The sequence below is a fragment of the Anomaloglossus baeobatrachus genome, chromosome 2, assembly GCF_048569485.1.
Source record: "Anomaloglossus baeobatrachus isolate aAnoBae1 chromosome 2, aAnoBae1.hap1, whole genome shotgun sequence".
NCBI classification, from domain to species: Eukaryota; Metazoa; Chordata; class Amphibia; order Anura; family Aromobatidae; genus Anomaloglossus; species Anomaloglossus baeobatrachus.
The window spans coordinates 525,817,805-525,831,275 of record NC_134354.1 but is presented as its reverse complement, the minus strand read 5'-3'; the positions used below and the strand labels follow the sequence as shown (position 1 = coordinate 525,831,275).

The 13,471-nt window shown below is 44.3% G+C and overlaps 2 protein-coding genes across 2 annotated transcripts in view; one reads left to right on the top strand and one right to left on the bottom strand.

Moving 5' to 3' along the window:
* The window catches only part of NF1 (neurofibromin 1), a 442,125-nt gene that overhangs the window by 310,972 nt on the left and 117,682 nt on the right, over window positions 1-13,471 (top strand). The window lies entirely within an intron of this gene.
* Window positions 9,151-13,172, bottom strand: EVI2A (ecotropic viral integration site 2A). Its single transcript, XM_075334306.1, has 2 exons — window positions 13,023-13,172; window positions 9,151-10,374 (listed from the first exon to the last, which is right to left on the bottom strand). The coding sequence occupies exon 2, from the start codon at window positions 10,347-10,349 to the stop codon at window positions 9,591-9,593; it is 759 nt and encodes a 252-aa protein (XP_075190421.1). The 5' UTR covers window positions 10,350-10,374; window positions 13,023-13,172; the 3' UTR covers window positions 9,151-9,590.

Below are 13,471 nucleotides of genomic sequence, written 5' to 3'. Positions count from 1 at the left end.
GAGAAAAAAAAAAATCCGCATCAAATCCGCGGCAATTCCGCGGTAAATCCGCACCTTTGAAAAGCTGCGGATTTTGATGCAGAAAAATCCGCAGCTACATTCTCTCGTGGACACATAGCCTAAGACGCACTATTTTCCCCCAAATGTTGGGGGAAAGTGGGGGGTGCGTCTTATAGTCTGAATGTAGGGCATGACTGCGGGCAATGAGGGTGCTGCGGTGGAGCGGGTCATCGGCGGCATGAGCAACGGCATGTAGCAGCGCCTACCGTGACCACGTGGACCTGCTCATTTCATATACATGCTTCTTCCCGCCCATGATCTCTCAGCACTAAATCCGGCACTGACAGGTGGGCGGGATGATGGGCGAGGGATGCGCACATAATTAACAGCCGGCCCGCGTGATCATCCCTGGCAACTGCAGCCTGGAGTGATCATGTGTGGCTGTATTCAATGCTCCCGCATATCATAATCAGCGGCGGGGGGCAGTGAATAAGTATACTCACCGGTCACTGTTCCCTGCAGCACTGCGCTGTCCTCCTGTCTGCCGGCCCGCTGATGTGTGTGGAGAGTGGTGCACACAGCGATGACGTCATCGCTGTGCGCACCGCTCTTCACAAACGTCAGCGGGTAGGCAGACAGGAGGTCATCGCGATGCTGCAGGAAAGGTGACCGGCTCCACAGGTAAGTGGTGTGGCTGCTGGCACAGACAGGAAGATGAGCGATGCTGCTGGAGCGAGGAAAGGTGAACATAAGGGTTGTTTCACACTTGCGTTGTTTTGACGGAAACGGGTTCTGTCACACATACAGTACAGTTCATTTATTTACAGTGGAAGCGCGACATCATGTGGACACATGCGGGAACTGCATGAAACACAACCCGCATGGTGGTGTGCTTCAACTGTAAATAAATGCTGCATATGTGATGGATTCCGTTTCCTTCAAAACAACGCAAGTGTGAAACAGCACTAAACGTTTATTTTTTTGTGTGCCACAGGCTGCAGGCCATATACCAGGATGGGGGATATATAGCAGGATGGGGGTATTTGTCAGGATGGGGGCTACACCAGGATGAGGGACATATATACAAGGATGCGGCTCATATACAAGGCAGGAGGATCGTTACCATGATGGGGTACCTTAGTAGATAATTTGGGGACATTACCCCCATAACAGTGTGAGCAGCAGATCCTCGCCCCATAACAGTGTGTCATGACCACATTTTTTGCTTAAAATTGTATTTTCCTCCTCTAAAACCAGGGTGCGTCTAGTCTGAAAAATATGGTACTTCTGCATTAATTCCTTTCCATTACAAGGTGTCCTTATAGCAGACAGGCTATGTGCGCACTCTGAATATTTGGTTCAGACATTTCCTGCATCAAATCTGCACCTTCTGGCAGAAAAACACATGTTTTTGGTGTCTTTTTCTTAATGAAGTCAGTGGGTGGAAGGCCTGCAAAACACAGACTAAAATGCACCAAAAATTGACAGGCTGCAGAGGACTTTCTGCATCAAATCTGCAAGGAACAAATAAGCTATGTGCGCACAAAACTTCAGAATTCTCATAGACTTTGCTCGCATAAGGATTGGCAAGCAAAAAACGCAGTGCACACAGCCTTATTCAGACAAGAACATCAGTATGCCATACTCATAGGTACACTTGTGAATAGTTATACCCAATAATCAGACTCTAAACTGCCAAAAATTCAGTTATACTCACCATCCCCCAGTCCTGTAAGGACATCACCCAAATTTTCTCTGAAAGGATAATTGGCATTTCCCATGACTGTTGGCTATCTTATATTTGTAGAAGAGGAAAACAAAAGTGAAAAAAGACCAGCACACACAGGGTGGTACAGTATAAGGTAGGGGGAGGTAAGGTATGCTCACCTAAACAGTGTGTGCATGTCACAACCCCATTATATGCCCACAGAGAATACAGCTGGTGCAGTCATGCCCGCGGATAGAAGAAAATCTTCATCTGCAATGTACTGAGGAGATGGACAGCTTCTGGTTGACTGTGCTGCTGCTGGACAAGTAGTCATTCCACTCTGTGGTTTGTATTTAATAGTTTTACTGCGTGCTTCAAGTTTGTACTGAACTTTTTTTTTTTTTTTTATAAAAAAAACAAAAAAAATTCTGTATGAACTTGAAACGCGTAACAAAGCTACTATTAAGTACCACCACAGTGTGCAATGACTAGTTTTCCAGCAGCAGCGTGGGAAGCCTGAAATTGTCAATCTCCTTTTACTCCTCACTACGTCTTAGGCTATGTGCGCACGTTGCGTTATTACATGCAGTTACGCTGCGCTTTGTAGCGCAGCGTGACTGCATGCGTCCTGCGTCCCCTGCATAATCTATGGAGATTGTGCAGGGGCCGTGCACACGTGGCGTCTTAGAGCGCAGCGCTTCGGCTGCTGCCCGAAGCGCGCGTTCTAAGAAGTGACATGTCACTTCTTCCGTGCGCTTTCCCGGCAGCTCCTGCTCTGTCTATGGCAGGAGCTGCAGGCAGAGCGCATGGAATCGGCTTTTTTTTTTTCACTACGGACATTTTCGGCAGCGATTTGAAGCGCACGTGTGCTCTTCAGATCGCTGCAGAAATTTCTGCAGTGAAGTACGCAACGTGCGCACATAGCCTTATACTTGAACATTTTATATGCTAGAAGGATACAAACTCTTAAAAGGAGGTCACCGGGTGTTTGTACCATAAACCAAACACATCTATATTAAGTCTCTGTAAATCATATTAAATCTGACTTATTTGTAATCCTTAGATTCCATGGTAATCCCTTATCCAATTTTAAGTAAGAGGCGCAAGTGCTGGTGGCATGGCCCTGCACTTACAGCTCTCTGCCACCTTTCCCACTCGCCACCGTCTGAAGCTCCCTAACAGGTCAGTCTTCCCTGGGTGACCTGCCTCCCTCATATGAAATCTTGTGCACGGACCGATTCCCGGTGGCGGTGCATGCACAGTTAAGCCCTGATTATGTATCAAGACAAGGGCTATGCATCAGCTCATGCGCCATCCCCTCTGAGAGGACAACAGTAACGGGGGAGTGACGACAATTGCACAAGTTTCTGGAACGGGGGAGGCAGATTACACAGACGAGTGACTGGTCAATCCGTGACATTGGAGAGGCTGGGGAAAGAAAGAAATAGGACAGAGAGCTCAAAGTACAGGTGTAAGCCCCCTCATGTGCGCCTCACTGGCATAATAATTGGATAAGGGAGTACTGTGGAATGGAAGCAAAGATTTTAGCAAAAGATATAGATTTAATCTGAATTGCAGTGACCTAACATAGCCGTGTTTTGGTTTATGGTGCAAAAACCTGCTGACATGTTCCCTTTAAAGCCATGAAACGTGAAGCAAAGCCTTTGTCGGAAATTAGAGAACAGCCATTGATTACACCATGTGATTTATTGCTGCTAGGAAAGTTTAGTGGGGCAACTAGGTGAGATTAGTAGTTTCTTTACATAATTGGCACCTTAGCTTTAAATGGGACTGATTTCTTCCAAGTACTCAGTTTTTCTCTTACACTAAAGGTAGATTAAGGTTGTGTGCGCATGTTGCGTTTTTTCCCTGCGTTTACGCAATGTTTAAAACAGCAGCGTACATGCATGTGTTCTGGTTCCCCAGTAAAATCTGAGAAGTCAGCAAATTCCATGCGCACGTTACTTTTTGTAAACTCAGCGTTTCGGATGCCAAATATTTGACAAAATAAATGCACTTAAAAAAGCAGCATGTCACCTCCTTTATGCATTTTGGTTGCATTTTCCACCCATTGAAATCAATGAGGTGTGTCCAAAACGCAACCAAAATGTTTAGCTCTGTGTTTGCACTGCATTTTTGTTGCGTTCTGCATGCTTTTTTGACAAACAAAATGCAGGTCTTTCGGTCTCTGTCGGTCAGTCTCTCTCTCGTTCGGTCGGAGTCTCTCTCGGTCGGTTGCTCTCTCACCCCCCACTGTCATACTCACCGATCACCGACGCACAGCAGTCACACTGCTCCTGAAAATGCTGGCCGCTCATTAATCCATCTCATATTCACTACTTCCCTCGCCCACCGGCGCCTAAAAATTGGTTGCAGTCAGACGAGCCCCCATGCTGAGTGACAGCTGTCTCATTGCAACCAATCACAGGTTCAGGTGGTCGGGTCTATATCGTACAGTAAAATAAATAAATAAAAAATGTGTGGTCCCCACCAATTTTGATACCAGCCAAGGTAAAGCCACACGGCTGAAGGCTGGTATTCTCAGGATGGGGAGCCCCACGTTATGGGGAGCCCCCAGCCTAACAATATCAGCCAGCAGCCGCCCGGAATTGCCGCATCCATTAAATTTCAACAGCCGGGACTCTACCCGACTCATCCCAAATTGCCCTGGTGCGGTGGCAATCGGGGTAATAAGGAGTTAGTGGCAGCTATGGGCTGCCATTAAGTCCTAGCTTAGTGATTGCAGGCGTCTGAGACACCCCCCATGATTAATCTGTAAGTTAAAGAAAATAAACATACACCCAAAAAATCCTTTATTTGGAATAAAAGACAAAAAAAACCCATCCTCTTTCACCACTTTATTAATCCCCAAACAGCCTCCCAGGTCCGACGTAATCCACACGAGGTCCCACGACGCTTTCAGCTCTGCTACATCGGAAGCTGACAGGAGCGGCCGTAGAACACCGCCGCTCACTGTGAGCTTCACTAAGCAACTGAAGTGAGTCGCGCTATCAGCGGTGACGTCACTCAGGTTACCTGCGGCCACAGCTGGATTTTTCAACTGTGAAAGCAAGTTGCCTGAGTGACTGAAGTGAGCCGCACGATCAGCGGTGCCCGCACTCAGGTGATTTATGGTCTCGGGTGGAGGACTCCAGCTGGCCGCGGTAACCTGAGTGACTGAAGTGAGCCGCACAATCAGCGGTGCCGTCACTCAGGTTACCGGGATTTACGGTCACCGGTGAGTCCTTCACCAGTGACCGCAAATCAGGCCGCGACACACACACAGAGCTGTGCGATGACAATGAAGTCAGGTGAACTTCATCCAAGTTCATTCTGGTCTCGCAGCCAGCCATGCTCTATGGGGATGTAGCAGAACCAAGTGGGACCGCACTGTCAAAAATGCATTCAAAACACATTCAAAATGCATGCGTTTTAGATGCATTTTTTTGTCAAATGCAGTGTTTACAGTTGTCAAAACGCTGCAGTTTATTTGTCAAGCCAGAACGCAGCGTGCACACATACCCTAAATGTGCATATTTTTGTTCATAGTAAGCTCCAAGGATTTTGGTTAATAGGTGCTAGTTTAAGGCCCTTTCACATGGAGCAATAAAGACTGTAAAGGGATAAACATTAACATGATTAGTCTCTCTCCAGTTGACATATTGACCTCAGCACAGGAGTATTATCATTTAGGCCTCCTAAAAGACGTAATCAGCGTTTTGCTTGTTCTTCGACTACTTGTTGCTATGTTAACTTGGGATAACGTCCAGGAACATTACTACTACCACTAATTTGGTTGGTTTGGGGCCTGTGTAAAAGGGTCTTTTATGTTTTTTGGCCCAAGTGTGTCTGTGATAAGATTGTCATTGTTGAGGGATGTTTAAAGGGAACCTGTCATCAGAAATTTTGCACTAAACCTAAAAGATTCCCCCTCTGCAGCTCCTGGGCTGCATTCTAGCAATGTTCCTGTTGTTATTGTGCCCCCTTTTAGACCAAAATAAATACTTTATAAAGTGGTACCTTTTTGTATGCAAATCTTGTTAATCGTACACGGGGGCGGGCTGTCTGTTGTCCGTTATTCTGCCTCCTGCCGCTTTACGCCGTCCCTCATCGCTCAATTTCATACCTCAGGACGCCGCCCAGTGCGCCCGAGGTCTCGCACATGCGCCGTGCCACTCTAGCGGGACTGTGCACAGTGTGACCGCTGGTGACGTGTTGCGCAGGCGTGAGATTATGGGCGGCGCTGTGAGCACATAATTTAAGACTTTTTACAAAGTTTATATACAGCAGAAATCATACTGGCCTGGATGTTCAGCCCTTTATGAACCGCTCCCAATACCATACTATGCCTCCACAGTATCCCCCTCGCCATATGATGTCCCCACATTGCCTCTGAAACAGTATGATGTCCCCTCAAATAGTATGATATCCACAGTCTTTCCCCTCCCACCAGCTCCCACAAAGCATGTTGTTCCCACAAAAACCCTACACACAAGGTGTCCAAACAAAGCTCCCACGCAATGATGGTCTCACAAAGCCCCTCCACGCAAATTTGATGTCCCCACAAAGCCCTTCCACACAAATTTGATGTCCCCACAAAGCCCCTCCACACAAAAATGTCGCCACAAAGTCCCTCCTCACAAAGATGTCCCCACAAAGTCCCTCCTCACAAAGATGTCCCCACAAAGTCCCTCCTCACAAATATGATGTCCCCACTATCCTTCCTCACAAATATGATGTCCCCACAAAGTCCCTCCTCACAAATGATGTCCCCACAAAGTCCCTCTTCACAAATATGATGTCCCCACAAAGTCCCTCCTCACAAATATGATGCCTTCTTAAAGTCCATCCTCACAAATATGATGTCCCCACAAAGTCCCTCCTCACAAATATGATGCCTTCACAAAGTCCCTTCACACAATGTCACCACATAGCCCCATACTTAGTATGAGGTCCCCACACAGCCCTCCATGCGTTATGTTTCCACACCGCCCCCACCCTTGCAGCATAGTATGTCTCTAAAAAGCTCCACATACAATATAATTTCATTTTAATGGCTCTCCCTACACCCCCTACACACAGCATAATGTCCCCATATCACAGTATGATGTCCCTGCCATACACGAAATGCAAAATGATGTCCCTACATATCCCCCCACGCAGTATGATATTTCCACAAAGGCCCTCACACAGCATGATGTCCCCACTCCACTCCTCACGCATTAAATTCCCCACACTTTCCTAAACGTACTAACTATTAAAAACAAAAAAAAAAAAACTATGGCTTCTAACTCCCTTTTTCCCCACTGCTCCGGTCTGTGCAGTGGACTGAGGCTCTGCGGAGCTGGCATGTTCTACTGACATCATTGTGCCTGGTAGTCACTCAGACGCACAGGCTGAATGGTGATAGAGGTAACTGGGAGCTCATTTTTTGTCATTGTATTCAACAGTATCTACACCTGTAGGATTCAGATACTGGTGAACTTGAAATGCTGGGCGCAGTGAGGCCTTGTGATGAAGGATGCCAGTGTTTCCAGACAGTCACGGTCTGCGGACTTTTTCAGGGACAGCCATAAGGCCGAATGTGTCCTGAAAGCCACACTTTGCCAATGTCTGACATGGAGGAATCTAGCCAAAGCCTAAGATACAGCACAGCCGTATGCACATCTTTGGATGAGCTATTATGTACAAAAAACGGAGGTTGTGTGCATACGTCCTAACACTGAGGGTGCAGCAGTCTTGACGGGGAAATTTAAAATTTGAAGAAATTAAAAGTGTTGGACTTCAATTTCTTATGTTTGGCAAAAAAGTAAGGTGTTCTTCATAATGGTGTATATTGATTAAAGCAGAAGTCACCAAACGTCACCCTCCAAACTGCAGGCACTCTCAAATTAAACTTAGACCTGATTATCAAATTAATCTAGGCTGTTGTACTTTAATAATCCAGAAATAAAAATAAATGTCTGAGTCCATCTACAGCTAGAATCAGAAGATACTTTTCCTGATATTAGAAAGGGGAGATTTCAAAAAGGATTATAAAGCCATTGTTATCTGGAATTTCCAAGTACGCACACCAGAATCATCTGATGAAGAGATCTAATTAATAATGTATTCAGATTCAGTTGGGCTTGTGAAATCTGGGGAGAGATATTCATAGTGTTTGCTGGGAAGTTCTGCAGAAGTGGTATTTATTTTTAAAAGGAGATGGAGGATGGGTGCAGAATGTCTGACATTATTATGCCCATGGTCTTTATAGACAAACTTATGGTTTAATGCTGTAACTATCGCATAGAATAAAATTGTGAAAGTCAGTTACATAATTGTTCCCCTGATTAGAGGACCTGTTACTTGCTCAAAAAAAAAAAAAAATTGTGTTGAAAGGGGTTGTCCGGTCTAAATCCATAAGTCTGCAGTCACCCTCTATGTCGCTCTAAGTGACTGCAGACTTGCTAATCCTCACATAGCATGTGCAGTGCGCCCTACTGATTTGTCAGTGTCCGAGCCGGGAACGGCGGTCTGTGGCTGTGATTATGCGGTATGCATACTCTCAGCCAGAATCCGACTAGAGGGCACAGCCTTTGTCAATGCAAATGTATTCAGCAAGGCCACCCCCTTCAGTCAGAATGATGCCGAGAGTCTGCATATCACATACTCGCGGCCATGGATTTCCGTTCCTGGCTCTGCCACCGACGAAACCTCAGAGCTCACAGTGCGTGCGATGTGAGGATTAGTAAGTCTGCAGTCACATAGTGACCCATAGGGTGACTTATGGATTTAGACTGGAAAACCCCTTTAAATGCCTTACAAAAATCCCTGAGCTCCCCTGGTTCAGCCTCCTTACCATTTTGCACTGCATCATTCCATTGACAGGTGAATAATAGTGATGAGAGAGCACTACCATGCTCGGGTACTCGTAACAAGCAATCGGACGCTCGGACGGGCTCGACTCATGTACAAAGTTTAAATGAGGTCAATGGAAAACTTGAGTATTTTTCAAGAAAATCTTCCAGAAAAATACTCAAATTACCCATTGACTTCCATTATACTCAGAACTCGAGTTGCGCCTGCCCGAGCATCCAACTTTTACGAGTATTGAGCTCAGAGAATGGTAGTGCCCGCTACCACTAGTGAATAACAGTGGCAATTATATCCTCTTGCTTTGTGTATAAACTTACTTGCCTCCATGGTTACTAACTACAAACTGTTTTTATTGTCAGTTTCTTATTTATATATAGTAATTTTATCTACAATCTGCCAGTTAGCATTGAGGAGGTTAGCCGGTGACCATGGAATACACAGGTTTGCATAGGTGCTGCATACCGAAAAACAAAACACGATTTACGAATTTGTCATGTGGTATATGTTCCAGATTTAAGGAAGTAATCAAGATGGAGGCAAAAACGTTTCCTTGCCTGTCTTTGGAACGTAGGCGACAAAAGCTCTTTCGCAGTTCAAATATTTTTTTATTATTTTGTATTTTTTTGTTACAAAAAGGCAGGTTTCTGTCTAACACCTTAGAAGTAATAATGGCTACATGTAAAACATTCTGATATTTACTGTGTACAATAAATGTTGTAAACTTGGTTAGGTAAAGGTAAGGATGTTCACACAGAGCTTAGCACAAGTCCCATTGTTTTCACCGGGAAATTTTATACAGTTTGTGATTTTTTTTCAGCCGTGGGTCTAAAAACCACGTCAATAAGTAACATGTCGCTCATGCAGGTTAGCCTCATTAAGTGACATGCGAATCCTTCGCAGTTTTAACGTCACGTCCGCTGTAGAAATGTGAGGGTCGAATATGGCTTATTGCAAATTAATCAGATTTTTCCACAGGAAAGGTCTGCCATGTCCGCATACCCTGACGTGTTACTCCACAAAATGTTTAGACTTCTACTGTGGATATAGTGGTGGTCATAGTCGCACTTGGCGAGCTTATGTTTTTTTCTGTAGCCTCTCGTGATTTTTCTTGTACAGGTGTTGCCATTAATTTGTGCTTTTCATTTTCAATGGTGTTGGTATCTGCCAATGAAATCTCATCCATGGTAAGATTGGCTTTCCTCGACCATGTTTCCACTCCTGATGGCCACAAAATGCTAGATGCGCTCAGGAAGTCTCCATTGCTTCTCACGTGGCGCTTTGATTGGGTTAATTTTGCCTTCAGATTAGACACTTTGTTCGCTAGCGCCACAGTGCACACGATAAGCATTGCCACGATGAACACTAAGACGGCGATTATGACAACACAAATAATGATTCCAGTCTTGTATTTCTCATCGAGAGTGCATGTGACATTTGCCGTGATGTTTGGGGTTGGGGATCTGACAGTATGGTGACTTTTATTCCCCTTGGTTTCCTTTCTTGTGGTTTGTTGGGAGATATTATATGTAACTGTTGTTGACACAGTGGGTTTACTTGTAGTTACATTGTGACCTTTAAGCTCTGAGGCAATTTTATATAAAGCGTTTGTAGAATTGTCTTCATGAAATGACAGGAAATGGTCTGGAGCATCAGACGTGCTGTTTATTTCGGTCACTACTGGTTTATCAGTCAACATGTTGAAATGTGTGAATCCTACTTCTGCTTTACAACTGACGGAAAGACACAGTATCACAAGATGCAGTGAAGGCTGCATGTTCCTCATGTCACCGTCTAGACTCTCCCGTTATCTGCCAAGTAAAGAAAACACAATCGCCAGTGAGTGGTCTGCTAATCTAGAAATTCATTAAGATATCAAAACAACCTTGGGATAAAATAAATACAATATATTCTTAAAGGGGTATTCTCAAGTTTGGATATCCCCTATCCACAACTAGGCCCACCTCCAATCCTGAGAATCAGGGCTCTGAAGAACCCTGTGAATGAAGATATGGTTGATCAATTTTGCTTAGTTATTTAGTGCTATTAATTTTTTATAGACCTCACCGTCCCCATTGGGGCTCACAATTGAAATTCCCTATTTGTATGTCTTTGGAGTGTGGGAGGAAACTGGAGAGCCTAGAGGAAACCCACACAAACATTGGGAGATCCTACTTCTGCAGATATTGTTCTTGGTGGGATTTGAACCCAGGACCCCACTGCAGGAAGGCTGGAGTGCTAACCACTGAGACACTGAAAATTCTTAAAAAGACAGCTATCTCCAGCAATCTCATTAGAGAACCTGTTAGCAGGATTTATCACTATAAAGTAAATACATTTCCATAATGATGCTGTGATGCTGATTAAATGGATACCTGTAATGAAGGACTCCAATCTTTGGTTGCTGAATAATCTTCCTCTAAAATTTACATGATGATCTTATCTGTGTGTCACCTGTGCATCGGGGCAAGGCTTGAGAGGGGGGGGGCGTTGTCTTCTTCTCTGCCCCTCCGCCTGCCTCCTCTGTTTCTTCCAGGGGCCCACTGATAATTCAGTGACTTGTCTCCTTTATAAAATTCTGTGCTGCTTGCGCAGTGTGATTTCTGTTGGCGATCTTCAATAAAATGGTGCTGGCATGCGCAGACAGAGATTTCATCTCAATGACCTCTTCATTAAGCTGAAATCACTGTATTTGGAGGTGCTGCCATCATCGCCACTTTATTGAAGACCATGTGCAGTGTGATTTCTATAGATGGTCGTAAATGAAATGGCGTTGGATGTGACACATGAGCAGATTGCGATTTCGGCTGAATGAAGAGGTCATTGAGCTGTAATCTCGGCCTGCACATGTGCCACATCCGGCGCTGTTTGAAGACCTGCAGACCACCCATAGTCACACTGTGCACCACAATCATGACGGCGGCAGTGCGGAGTTTGGAAAAGGCAGATCACTGAATAATCAGTGACCTGAAGAAAAAGCAGAGGAGGCAGGCGGAGGGGCAGAGAAGAAGCAGAAGACTTTTACCCCAAGTCTCGCCCAGATGCGCAGATTACATAATTATGAAAACTTTAGAGGCATCTTATTCGGCTACGAAAAATTGGATTCCTTCACCATTAGAGAGCCATTTTGGCCATGGCTTTACTTTATAGCGCCAAATCTTTAAGAATGAATGGTGTGTTGGTACACATAGTCGGCCACTGCGCCACTCATAAAGGGTCTTTTCAGAACCTTTGGATGGGTGGGGGTCTGAGCAGTCGGTGTCCCAGTGATCGTAAAATTATCCTCTATTTTATGGATAGGAAATAACATCCAAACTTGGAATTACCCCTTTAAACATATTCAAATAGTCTCTCCAGGAAAGGAGACAAACTCTAGTGCCACCTATTGGAAGTAGCAATCCTAAAAGTCAAAAGTGGCCTGTTAACAAGCCTTTTCATATGACCTAGGATATATGCCAGATCAGAATCCCAATTTGCAGACACGGTGTTTCGGGGTGATTGCCCCTCATCAGTGCAAAGTGTGGGTAACTGATCTGGCTTATGAGAAGCTTTAAACATAAACATTTTTTTGCTTTCTGGGATGTTAATTGATATACCCAGCAAATAAAGGCGTAATATACCAGTGCTGGATCATGTATGAACCCTAGAACATGACCTCCAGTGACTTTCCTGCCCCGCAGAGTGCACACTGCCGGACCACCACTTATCTACAGACAATACAGATCTGTTGGCCTGTGTGGAAATAGTGTCACTGACGTGAGCTTTTGTGGTCATGTGCTGTAATGTCTGCCGGTGAGGGGACTTTCCAGACTTCCATATAGACGTCCTTCGTGCCCCTCTGCTGGTAATAAGTGCACTTTATTTACAATTAGGACTTTATATGACTATATACCGTAGATAGTACACTCGTTATTCCTACAGTTTTAAGAGCTGCTCTCTAACACACTCACCAAAGCTTGCACTAAACACTTCAGTCAAACACACTTTTTGGGAAAAATATTTATTCCTTTCATATAAATTACTAACTTTTTTTGTTTAAAAAAAAAAAAAAAAAAACAATTAAGATTCAGACATAGCGTTAATAAAAATGTTCTGAATGGCCCTAATCTATGGATAGGTAAATTATGAAGACCCTTCTGATTAGTCACAGCCTATCGTGTCTTCACTAGTGAAATACTTGCTAACCTTTTTCTTGGGGGCACATATTCCTTATTGATTTTCATTAGCTTCTTTTTTTGAACAACTAACAACGTTCCCTAAAAATACTTTAGTCGTGCTATAAAATAATTCCATCGTAAAATAGTTTCCAAATTAAATTTTTATTCTCAATACTATCTTGAGGGATTATTTTCTGTAGTCCCTTATCAGGTCATGCTGTGTAACATTTTATTTTGATACAGGTTCTGAGCTTATTTTCGGCATTAATAAGTAGGTAGAATAATGGTCGGTTTGTGCTCACCTGAGTGGTCTTGTTGGCTCTTCGTCTCTGATGAATCCGGGTTGTATAGGATACAGAGTCTTACACATGAAACCTTGTAATGCTCTGAAGATTGCCTCCGCTGTCTGTTTCCTCAGTGTACAACCACAGATGACAGGCTTCCTGTTTTGTTTTTGCTCATGCTCACTATTACGCTAGCTTATAAAATGAAAAAAAGCACCTCCTTGCCTTGAGTAAATAGTCTGAGGGTGTTGTCATCCACAAGATAACGTTTATGGTGTAAGCTCTAATATGGATTTTGTCCTTTTACATCTAGCAGAGATGATGAGATTATTAGTTGCTTGTGTGTCGGTGCTGAGTCAATAGCTACAGGTGAAGGAAATGGCTGACGTGTAGGTTCTTGTCAGTGTGCTCTATCCATAGGACGTACTACTATTCACCATTTTGGAATATATATATATATATATATT